Source organism: Polypterus senegalus, chromosome 14 (assembly GCF_016835505.1).
Source record: "Polypterus senegalus isolate Bchr_013 chromosome 14, ASM1683550v1, whole genome shotgun sequence".
Lineage (NCBI taxonomy): Eukaryota > Metazoa > Chordata > Cladistia > Polypteriformes > Polypteridae > Polypterus > Polypterus senegalus.
This window is the reverse complement of record NC_053167.1, coordinates 63,445,675-63,458,170: the sequence shown is the minus strand read 5'-3', so window position 1 is coordinate 63,458,170 and position 12,496 is coordinate 63,445,675. Positions and strand designations below refer to the sequence as shown.

Genomic DNA, 12,496 nt, shown 5'->3' with positions numbered 1-12,496 from the left:
ACAACTGATATCTACAACATGGAGCAAATCCAACTGTAACTTGCTAGACTCTGTATGTCTTGTAGGTATGCAGTTGATCAGATGAATTCTCACGAGGGAATGAAATCATTTAGTGAGGAAAAACAATACTGATGTGCCTTTTCATGTACCATAGATGTTTACTCTTGTTGCATATGCTGTATTATGGATATCTCTCTGGCTGTATGATGACAGCCAAAGGTGTCTAAATGGCTAATAACAATGCAAAAATAACGTCTTATTACCTGCAATATTTCGTCAGTCCTAAAAGCTTATATTAAATATTTTCATTTCATACAGGGTGCTGGAAGTGCTACAGCTTTCATAAAATATTTGCATTGTGGCCAGGTTTACATCTGGGTCTGAACATACAGTACTAAAAGTAATCCAATGTTCTTGTGAGCTTAACAGACCACCTTGAAAGAGGAGCAGTTTTATTCCAGGGAGAAGAACAACTAATGTAGTATTTGTTTTAAGATGGCTCATGTAAAAGCATTGAGAAAAACAAAGGTTTGCATATGGGTTTTATTGATTTGGAGGCTTATGATATAGTGCCACATCAAGCGGTCATTATGAGAGAGAATGGAGTACAAAGAATGTGAAGATTGTCCATTATATTTATGAAGGATTGAGGACTCCGTTTTAAAGCAGTCTTGGGGTAACAGAAGAGAATCCTAGTTAGCGTAGATCTGCACCAGAGCTGTCCCATAAGTCCTTATTTCTTTGATCTGGTTATGGATGATTTGATCATGGCATTAAGACTAATCCCCAGTTGCAGGATTTTTTGTCGATGAGTTTGAGCTGTGTAGCACCAGAAAAGACGTAGTGGAGAGGAAGTTGGAAGGATTTAAAAGGGCTTTGGAAGATGGAGGGTTAATGATAAATAGGAAAAAAAAACAACAGAATATCTGAGGTTTAATGATGATCAGGATTCAGAAGTTAGCCTGTAGGAAGATCTGTTGACAAGAGTGGATACATTTAAGTATCTTTGACCAATGGTAGTCCAAGATAGAAAATTAGATGCATACTGTAGACATCCCATAGAGTGCAGTGTGACTGGAATAATTGGAAGAAGGCATCAGGAGTATTGTGTGACAGTAGAATTAAAGCAACGGTTAAAGCTAATGTTTTTAAGTCATTGGTAAGACCACCAATGATGTATTGAGCTGACACAAGGGCAGTAAAGGGATCTCCGGAGATGAGGCAGAAATGAGAATGTCGATGGATGTATAGAGTTATGAAAAGGACAGAATAGGAAATGAGGCATTTAGAGATGCAGCATAGTGGGAGAGAGCTGTAACAAAGTAAATAAAAGTAAGTTGAAGATGTATGGACCTGTGATGACAGGGGGCAGTTAATATGTAGTTGAAAGAGTGATGGGAATCGAAGTATAGGGGAAGAGAAAGTGAGGCAGGTCAAAGCAGAGGTGGATGAATAAAGAGAAACATCTGCAGGTAAAGAGTTTAACTGAGGAAGAGGTGGAAGACCAAGTTATACTGAGAAGGTTTATCAAGCACACTGATCCAACATAGAAGTGGGAAGAGATGAAGAAGTAGTTGTTGGGTTAAACTTTAGGTGTTGTGGCACATGAATTAATTTTTTTCAAGAACATAAGGTTATGTGCTGCTTTGTACCATCTGCCACAAAGGGATAATGCAACCACAATGAACTCCTTTATCTGTTAATGTTTATTATTAACAGGCTGAAATGTTAAAACAGAGAACATGAACACTCAAACTCTGCTGGTACAATTCCTTCTCTCACAGTTAACACAACAAATATTGGGAGAGGCAAACACTGATGTAATATAACACAAAGAGAGAATTTGTGCAGCTGTTAAAGGTTCGGCACCCATGCCGAGCAACAGTAATAATGAAACAAGATAGAAAATAATGTATTAAAAAAAATAGAATCTATGCAATGTTCTTAGAATGATGATGATAAAGGATATAAAACAAGCAATATGACTTAAGAGACTTACCATACAGTGCCATGCATGCGGTCAGATTTGAATATATATACTGGCCCTCCTTCCGTAAAGATCTAATTACGAATGGTCTCTTGGAACCAAACCTGGTCATAAGTTGACGACTACCTGTAGTGGCATTATTAGGAGGGACTAGATCTTTATTGTCCTGTGAGAGCATCGTGAAACTGTTGTGTCTTGATTTTGTGGTGTGCAGGGAATTGGGCAATAAAATTATACAATACATAAGAGTATCAGAAGAATTGCCTAATATACATAGTGCAAAACAGAACTGTACAGACATACAAATTGTATTAAACAGTAGGTGGGTGGGAGGGAGCTACAGTTGGCAGTACACATATATTAGGCAATAGAATTAGAAATAAACCGACAGGTGGGTACGTGACTGGTAAGGTCATGTTACGGAGAGTTCATTGGTCTTCTGGCTTAGTGTTAGAAGTTGTTCCTGGGTGGAATGTGTGGTGAGGCAGTGTGTGGTAGAATTTACTGGAAAGGACAAGTGAAAATGAAGAATGAGCAGTGTGACTGGTATCGAATATGATGGATTCAACCCTCCTTAGACCTCAGGTGGACTAGATAATGTGAAGTTGTAGAATGTTGGCCCTAATTTTAGTGTCAGTGTGGACAGTCCTTTGAAGGAGCATGCATTCCTGGCAAGTCAGATTACCAAACTACACCGTGATGCATCTGGTCAGGATACTTTCAGTAGTGTAACTGTAGAAGGATAGCTCTTTAGCCACTTTTGGAAGAAAAGAGTTTGCTGATCATTTTTGAAGATGTAGTTGGTGTTGACACAAAAGGCAGTCCGATCTGTACACTTAGGAACCTGATGCCTCTAACTGCCTGTACGGCAAAGCTGTTGATGTGGAGTGAAGAGTGCTTGCCTTTGTCCTTCCTGAAGTAGACCGTGATCTCCTTTGTTTTGTCGACATTCTGGAAGAGGTAGTTGTCACAGCCCTATACGTACAGTCAATCTAACTCCTCTGCACATGTCCAAACCAACGCATTATTATCCCTCTGACTTTGTCTCCCAACCATCAGACTTGAACTAACCCTCTAATCCTGTCCATCCTCTTCACACCCAATGCAAATCTTAATATCTTTTAACTCTGCCACCTCAAGCTGTTTCTCCTGTTTTTTTGGTCAATGGCATTGTCTCCAGCCCATACTGTATAACATAGCTGGTCTAACTACCATCTTGTAGACCTTCCCTTTCACTCTTGCTGGTACCTGTCTGTTACAAATCCCTCCTTACACTCTTCTGCACCCTGTCTGCATTCTCTTTTTCACCTCTCTTCCACACTCCCACGTTAATATGTAATGTTGATCCCAAGTATTTAAACTTGCCCACCTTCTTAAACTCTACTCCCTAAATCCTCAATATTCATTTGACATCCCTCTCATTCACACATGTTTTGTGTTGCTCCTACCGACCTTCATTCCTCTCCTCTGTAGAGCATATCTTCTCCTTTTTAGGGTCTCCTCGACCTGCTCCATACTCTCGCTACAGATCACAATGTAATGCGCAAGCAGCATAGTCCAATGGACCCTTGTCTAATATTGCCTGTCAACCTGTCCATCACCATTGCAAATAAGGGCTCAGAGTTGATCTGTGATGTAATCCTAACTCTGTTGTGAATGCATGGGTCACTCCTTCCACAGACCTCACCACTGTTACACTTCCCTTGTACATATCCTGTACCATTCTTACATACTTCTTCTTTATACAGTACCATAACTCCTCTATAGGCACCTTGTCATATTCTTTCTCTTAAGTTCACAAAGACCCAATGCAACTCCTTATTGGCTTTGCTGTACTTCTCCATCAACACCCTCTGAACAAACATCGCATCTGTGGTGCTCTTTCCTGGCATGAAACCATACTGCTGCTCACTAATCATCACCTCCCTTCTTAACCTAGCTTCCACTACTCTTTCCCATAACTTCAGGCTGTGGTTCATTAATTTTATCCCTCTCTACTTACTGCAGCTCTGCACATCTCGCTTATTCTTAAAAATTTGCACCAGTACACTTCTTCTCCACTCCTCAGGCATTTTCTCAGTCTCCAAGATTGAATTTAACAATCTGGTTTAAATACTTCACTACCATCTCTCCTAAACACCTCCATGCTTCCACAGGTATATTATTTTGAACAACAGCCTTTCCATTCTTCATCCTCTTCATAGCTATCCTTACTTCCTCCTTGCTAATCTTTTGCACTTCCTGATTTACTATCTCCACATTATTCAACCTTGTGTCTGTCTGTCTGTCTCTCTCTCTCTCTCTCTCTCCATTTATCAGCCTCTCAAAGTAATCTTTCCATCTGTTCAACACACTCTCATTGTTTGTAAGTAAGTATCCATCTTTATTCTTTATCGCCCTAAACTACTGCACCTCTTTCCTAGCTCGGTCCCTCTGTCTAACCAATTGGTACAGATCCATTTCTCCCTCAGTGTCCAACCTCTGATACAACTCCTCATACGCCTTTTGCCTTTGCCACCTCTCTCTTCTCCTGACATCATATCTCCTTGTACTCCTGTCTACTTTCTATATCTCTCTGACTATCCCACTTCTTCGACTATCTCTTCCTCTGTATACTCTTCTGTTCTTCCCAATTCCACCACCAGGTTACCTTTTCCTCCTTTCTCTTTCCAGATGTCTCACCAAGCACCCTTCTAGCTGGCACCCTTACTACTTCAGCTGTATTTGTCCAGCTATCTGGTAACTCCTCGCTGCCAGCCAGTGCCTGTCTTACCTTCTTTCTGAACTCCACTTTACAGTCTTTGTTTTTCAGCTTCCACCATCTGATCCTTGGCTCTGTCAGCACTCTCTTCCTCTTCTTGATATCCATCATCAAACGTTTAGTCATATTATAGCTTAGGTATTCCAAATAAACATCTAAAGCTGTAGGTGCAGAGCCCCAAAGCAGGAACCATTCTTTATGCCATTTATTGACAGAGGTCACTGTTTACCCTCCCGTACACTCAATCATTGTTGTTTTTATATTTTATTGGGGCAACACTGAGTGATACATACTACGAAGCCTGTCTCCCTCTCCCAGATGGTTGAAATGTGGTTGTGGACAAACCTTTCAACAAGGTAGTTTCCGCAAACCCAAATCACAACCAACAAAGAAATTAAAATTTACAATGGCCATCTCAGTTTCCATATATGAGTTTTTTCACTTGTGGACTGCCATCTTCAAGAATATTGAACTTGAGATGTTCTGCAAAGAGAAGTGGTCCAAGATCCTTCTACAAGTGTCCTCCAACCTGCTTTACAAAAAGCAGCTCAGTACTACTGTTTTTGCCAGGGCAGGATTCACTAAATTGTAATTGTGAGAGTGTTGAAAAGGTTATGTTTTCAAATAAAAGTGCATGTTACTAAAACGTTTTTGTTTGTGATCAACAAAAAAAAAGTTTAAAGGTAAATCTTGTACATTTTATTTAAGCCCAAAATATCACTCATTGCATGCAAGGTTCATATTGTATGTTGTACATTAATTTGCAACTCATTTTCATGAGGGACAATAACTCTGGAGTTGACTGTTTTGAACAGAATTGGGATTTGAGTCAGTATATGGCAAATTAACATAAATAAATTCTTGATCTACATGTGTCTATTTCTTCCGGTTACTTCCAGGTGCAATTTCAAGTTTTTTTTTTTCTTTTCTTTTTTCTCCCTGCACTGTGGAGTGCAGATTTAATCCATATGTACTAGTAATCAACATTAGACATGGTAGCAAAGCCTTGATGAAATCTGAGAATAATTGTCATTAAAATTTTTAAAATCTGTTTTAGTTTTCATTTGTAATCTTAATTAAGGTAGACTATCAGCCCTGCATGTCTGCCCTCCAACCTGCAGGGAAAAACTTGGGGGTTGGAGGCAGAATTGGCACTCCAGCCACCATAAAAAAAAAAACCTCACACTGTTCCATTCCATCTGAATTTTATGAACTATTCAAATGCAAAGATATAATATATTTTATACCTGTAAAATATTTAGGAGTACTCCATTTAGAATATTCAGTGAAGTGCATGTGATCAATGGTAATTAGTAACCTTGGATTGGCTCAGTATGGTATATGTATAAGGGTTGACTGAAGCCTTTTCTAAAGCTGCATTGGTTAGAGGTAAGAAAGAAGCTGAAACCCATTTTTGGTTATAGATCTGTCTGTGTGTTAAGGGTGCAAAAAGTACTAAAAAAAAAAAAAAATCTAGTTGATGTGTTATTATGAAGAGAAAAATGTACATATTTTAAAAATATAAAAGCAGGCTACTAGGGCAAAAAATATCCAATTAATAGCCCAATTTAGTTACTTCAAAGAAGTCATTTTTAACTAACTAGGGGGCTATGACCCCTGCTTGCTTCGCACGTCCACCCCCGGGTTTGGTTTACCGGATATACACTTTAAAGAGATTATTTTCATGGGAATTGTTGCATTTGCATTATTTTCACTTTTACTTTAAAACTTTTGTTAAAACAATATTTGGAATGAACTTTTCTTCAAGATAGCATTGAATTTGGGTTCCGTGTTTGGACTTGCATCGTGACAATGCAACGTATAACTGCCTATGAGTGAATATCGTTTGTTTCCCTCTAATAAATAAAATGACTTTCTCGAATGTTTGTCCATGCTCTTTCTTCTTCGCTTAGTCGTTGACATGTCCTCTAGAATGTATAAAATTATTGTCCTGATAAAATTTATAAGAGTTGAGTGTGCAGGAAGTGTGCCTGCCAAAAGCATTCACACTACTGAGATTAGATGACCCTGGTCTTGTTTGAAAAAAGTTGTAAATATGGCGTGACTTGAAAGAATCTCATGTTAAGTCTCCGTCTCATGGGACTTCATACTGCAACAATGTTTTTGGAATCTTTTAATTCTCGCTGGCACTACAAATTAGATGATCTTGAAGTCTCAGACTTAAAGTTTAAATCTGAACAATATATTTGATCTGTTTCGCTCTCCTGTTATTTCACAGAGTAATAATTTCTGTTTGTGCTAATGCGATCTTTCTATCCTCTTTTTGAGACTTGGAATTTTCATACTTCCATTATCTCTAACCTGCTGTGCATGTGTACCGCGCCAACATTTTTGAATTCTTTACGATGTTGTACTTTGTCATCTACTCTTTGTCTTTTGTTTCAGGCCCCGGGCATGGTTAAGTCTTTCTCGCCGGACGTATAACGCTGCTCGTGTTGTTGCTGAACACACCAATGTAGATGCGGTTGGATCAGCTTGTTGTTCTGCTGTTTGCACTGTGCGTCGATCATTTAAAAACCTGTACAGCAGCTGTCCTTTTGTTTCGCTGCCTTGTCTCATGGGATGTCCGTGTCTTCCGAGAAGATCACGTCTCGTCTACGTCATCTCCCAAGATTTGTTTTTTTTTTTTTTTTTTAAAATAGAGAGATTAGCAAATATCCTCAAATAGCAGTGCTATGCTTTGGAATATTTTATATGAATAAATGCAATGAAATAGGTTATACTTACCAAACAGATTTAGCATAACCAGATCTTTGAAATAAATAAAAAAACATTTCTATCAAAATCTAAAGAAACTGCACAGCAACCTTATTGATTTCAAATTGAAATTTTGTACATTATGAACAAAATGAGCCCATCATCAGTTGCAAAGCGTGTTGTGCTCCTCTTCACTGGGATGAGATTTAACTTTTTGAAAACCAATCACTTTTTCAATGCTAAGTAATAATAATTAAATTATAAATTCCAGAGTGCTGTTATGTGGGTTTCTTAGATTGTTACTGACAATATATATAATTTTTTTAATGAACTAGTTAAACTGTAAATGCAAAACTGCTACTGTCATATATTCTATTAAACATTAAAACTGATTAAATGCCACAATCCCAAACATTGTTATAAGACAGAAGGATCCAGATCCAGTGTCATTTTTGTTTACAGCTTTGTACTGGATTTCAATATAAGTAAATCCTATTTAGATTTTGGTTTGAAAATTAAACAACAGTTCAGAAGCTTTGTTGGATTCAAACTGTAATTATCATTGTGCAGTTCCAGCATACAGGACTCTTCATCAACAGTGAAGTGCCTCCCTCCCTCCCTAGAATGAAATTTCAATTTCTGGAAACAAGTCAACATTTTTATTTTTAGACATGCACTATAATTACCATTTAGAAATCAAAGATTAGGCAGCTGTGCTATTTGTTTCATTGTTTTTCATTTGATAGTTATTAAAAACTTGTTGCCAACACTCACCTTGGCCTATTACACTAACAGTGTGCACTACTCAGACGGCTGTCTACTTTCATTTTTATTTTAATGAATTTTCAAATTTGGATAGCTACTTTTTATTCTTATCTAAAACTGTTAAACATATTTCACTGCAATATTAAACCAGAAAAGAAAATGGCTTGCAGATACACAAAATGCTTTATGCTGTCGGTCAACTAAAATATACCTGTCCCGTAAATGTGTTCCTTGCTGAAGTAGTCCTGAGATTTGAGGTGTCCAGCTTGCTTTGCATGCTTTAAGCTTAATTAATTTAAGCTGTAGTTACTTAGGGTTTGTATTATAATAATTAAAGTTCAGTTTTCCTATGTGCAGTATCACAATTAAGATGGGACAATTCACAAGCGATTCTGCCACAACCATGCCTTCTTTAAACCATGTTGAAGAAGACAAAAATTATTGGCCTATTTTTGCTATCAGTGAATGAAAAATTCCCTGTACTGCACAAAATGTGTTTTGTCAAGTAAAGTATGGGTTTTAGGAACTCTTAATCAAACCTCAAACACAAAGAGGTAAGGGTTACTGCTGTCTTGCATAAGCAAAGGTTGAGAGTGCAGTCAGAATCACATACTCAACAGCATGTCAGAGTAGCATGTATGCTATAGGTGTCCAGGCTACTTTAACATTCTGTTCAGTGTGGTAGAATGCAGTCTCACACCAGCTACATATCTGTAAGTTGAGTTAAAGGGATAGGAGGTGGGGTGTTCCTGGCCCACACTAATGGGTTTACTGTGATATTAAAATAAATCTCAAGGTGTGTTTTTTTTTTTTTCCTGAAAATCTTTTAAAGGTCATACCTAATGCAATAATTACCATAAATCCATTATGCTCTAAGCAACACTTTCTTGTTTATCTCCTATCCTTAAAAAGGAACAGACATGCTGTTCTGGATGTACGGCCTTGGGGAGCTATGAATCATGCCTGATTTTTTGAGTGAATTTAAATAATGTTAAAACTATATAAAGATGTAATTGTGAACCCACAGAGAATTTAACACCTTTGCTTTTGTCGGATTGAAAGATGCCTTTTTAGCAATGCCTTTTTCAGGGCTGGTGGTGACTTAGCACTATGTTAACCGAGTGCTTGTGTGTGTGTGTGTGTGCGCATAGTCAATCCATCCTTCCCTTCATCCATGGTCTACACCCACTTCATCCATAGAAGGGTTGTGGGCGTGTTGCAGCTTATCACCAGTCTATCGCAGGGCAAATACCCACTTGAGAAATTTAATGTCGATAAACTACAAAGACAGCAGAGAGCATCGTTTTTCAAAAATGACAGCAAGAATATTAGAAGCTGCATCAAATCACTCCTGCAACTTTCATTATTGGAAAAGACTCTGCCTCCCAATTGATTATTGTACAAACCAGATTCCAAAAAAGTTGGGACACTAAACAAATTGTGACTAAAAACTGAATACAATGATGTGGAGATGGCAAATGTCAATATTTTATTTGTAATAGAACGTAGATGACAGATCAAACGTTTAATCCGTGTAAATGTATCATTTCAAAGGAAAAATATATGTTGATTCAAAATTTCACGGTGTCAACAAGTCCCAAAAAAGCTGGGACAAGTAGCAATAAGAGGCTGGAAAAAGTAAATTTGAGCTGGAAGACCAATAAACACTAATTAGGTCAATTGGCAACATGATTGGGTATAAAAAGAGCTTCTCAGAGTGGCAGTGTCTCTCAGAAGCCAAGATGGGTAGAGGATCACCAATTCCCACAATGTTGTGCAGAAAGATAGTGGAGCAATATCAGAAAGGTGTTACCCAGCGAAAAATTGCAAAGACTTTGCATCTATCATCATCAACTGTGCATAACATCATCCGAAGATTCAGAGAATCTGGAACAATCTCTGTGCGTAAGGGTCAAGGCCGTAAAACCATACTGGATGCCCGTGATCTCCGGGCCCTTAAACGACACTGCACCACAAACAGGAATGCTACTGTAAAGGAAATCACAGAATGGGCTCAGGAATACTTCCAGAAACCATTGTCAGTGAACATAATCCATCGTGCCATCGGCCGTTGCCAGCTGAAACTCTACAGTGCAAAGAAGAATCCATTTCTAAGCAAGATCCACAAGCTCAGGCGTTGTCACTGGGCCAGGGATCATTTAAAATGGAGTGTGGCAAAATGGAAGACTGTTCTGTGGTCAGACGAGTCACGATTCGAAGTTCTTTTTGGAAATCTGGGGCGCCATGTCATCCGGACCAAAGAGGACAAGGACAACCCAAGTTGTTATCAACGCTCAGTTCAGAAGCCTGCATCTCTGATGGTATGGGGTTGCATGAGTGCGTGTGGCATGGGCAGCTTGCATGTCTGGAAAGGCACCATCAATGCAGAAAAATATATTCAGGTTCTAGAACAACATATGCTCCCATCCAGACGTCATTTCTTTCAGACCACATTCTGCATCAATCACAACATCATGGCTGCGTAGGAAAAGGATCCGGGTACTGAAATGGCCAGTCTGCAGTCCAGATCTTTCACCTATAGAGAACATTTGGCGCATCATAAAGAGGAAGGTGCGACAAAGAAGGCCTAAGACGATTGAACAGTTAGAGGCCTGTATTAGACAAGAATGGGAGAGCATTCCTATTTCTAAACTTGAGAAACTGGTCTCCTCGGTCCCCAGACGTCTGTTGAGTGTTGTAAGAAGAAGGGGAGATGCCACACAGTGGTGAAAATGGCCTTGTCCCAACTTTTTTGGGATTTGTTGACACCATGAAATTCTGAATCAACATATTTTTCCCTTAAAATGATACATTTTCTCAGTTTAAACTTTTGTTCCGTGATTTGTGTTCTATTCTGAATAAAATATTAGAAGTTGGCACCTCCACATCATTGCATTCAGTTTTTTTTCAGTTTTTATTTTAGTGTCCCAACTTTTTTAGAATCCGGTTTGTAGAATATAGGCAGGATTCAGCTAATTAGTGGTTGGGCTTGCATTAATATTTGCAGCAACAGAGAGTACAAGCTAAATTACAATTACATGGTTTGCTCACACTATAAGATTTTTGGGCCCATACTCTCCTAAACAAGTTTTACTGAACTCGCACGTTGGGCGCAATGAGATGTCATTGTTGTGTCTCCGCTTTGCATTATGTGTGACCATCCCAATGTCTGCCTTGATGTTCATAATGCTTATACTGTATGTACGTGTTTTGTTTGTGGTGATGCTCAATTTAGGTTTTGTGTTGTCATTATTATAGCATATAGCATTTGATTAATATAATTTTTTCTTAATATGTTTTTATATTATGCTTACAGCATCCCTTATGATATTTAAAACATTTAATGCATTTTATATTCTTGTTGTATTTGTTTGCTGTTTGTTGTTTACCCCTAATTTGACTTCCAAGTCAAAGGTGTATTGATTTAGATGTTCATCTGCTGGAATGTAGGATGTCTGATGGTAGTGGCACTGACTTGTTTTGAACCGTCTCTCAGTCAAGTGTTGATCATTGCTACGTATATTAAAGTAGTTAAGTTTTGGGTAGTTCAACTAGTACATTGAGTACAATATACCCCTGCAGTCACATTTTAAAAGTACGTAATCTTTGCAGCCTTTTTTTTGTTTTAAAAAATTTGCAAAAACCTCAAGTAAACTTTTTTTCAAGTTGTCATTATGGGGTGTTGTGTGTAGAATTGTGAGGGAAAAAATGAATTTAATCCATTTTGGAATATATATCAAAATCTCCTCTGTGCATAATCAACAATGTACACACTTGGCAATTTTGAAAAGAACATGGATCCCTCCAGTATTTGAATAATAATGGTTTTGATCATTCTAATTTGTTTGTGTATTTTTTTTTTTTTTTTATAGGGTTACAAATAGTAAGATAGATAGAGCCGAAGAAGCTGCTATTTTGAGGGATGATCTGAAATTTTACTTTATGAGTCCTTGTGAAAAATACAACGCGAGGAAACAGATACCATGGAAACTAGGAGTACAGATTTTGAAAATTATTATTATTACACTTCAGGTAACTATTGGGAGATTGATGGAAAATATTTGTAAGTTTTAAAGATGACCTGTGCTAATTTTAAAAATTAAGAGAAAGTAAGGATTGATAAACTGGGTTTCAAAATTATATATTTTTTTTGATTGATAATATTGATACTGTTATTGCAGAAAGTGCAAGAAGTAATAAAGTGACTAATGACTGTATCCTTGGTGTGTATTTTGTGTAGACAGCTATATTAAGGTTAAGAGTAA

The 12,496-nt window shown here is 37.8% G+C and overlaps 1 protein-coding gene across 1 annotated transcript in view; it reads left to right on the top strand.

Moving 5' to 3' along the window:
* LOC120514392 overlaps positions 1–12,496 on the top strand; it is a 92,143-nt gene that overhangs the window by 58,648 nt on the left and 20,999 nt on the right. The window contains exon 14 of the mRNA XM_039734735.1: positions 12,104–12,263. Coding sequence (XP_039590669.1) covers positions 12,104–12,263 — 160 coding nt within the window. The remainder of the gene's footprint in view (positions 1–12,103; positions 12,264–12,496) is intronic.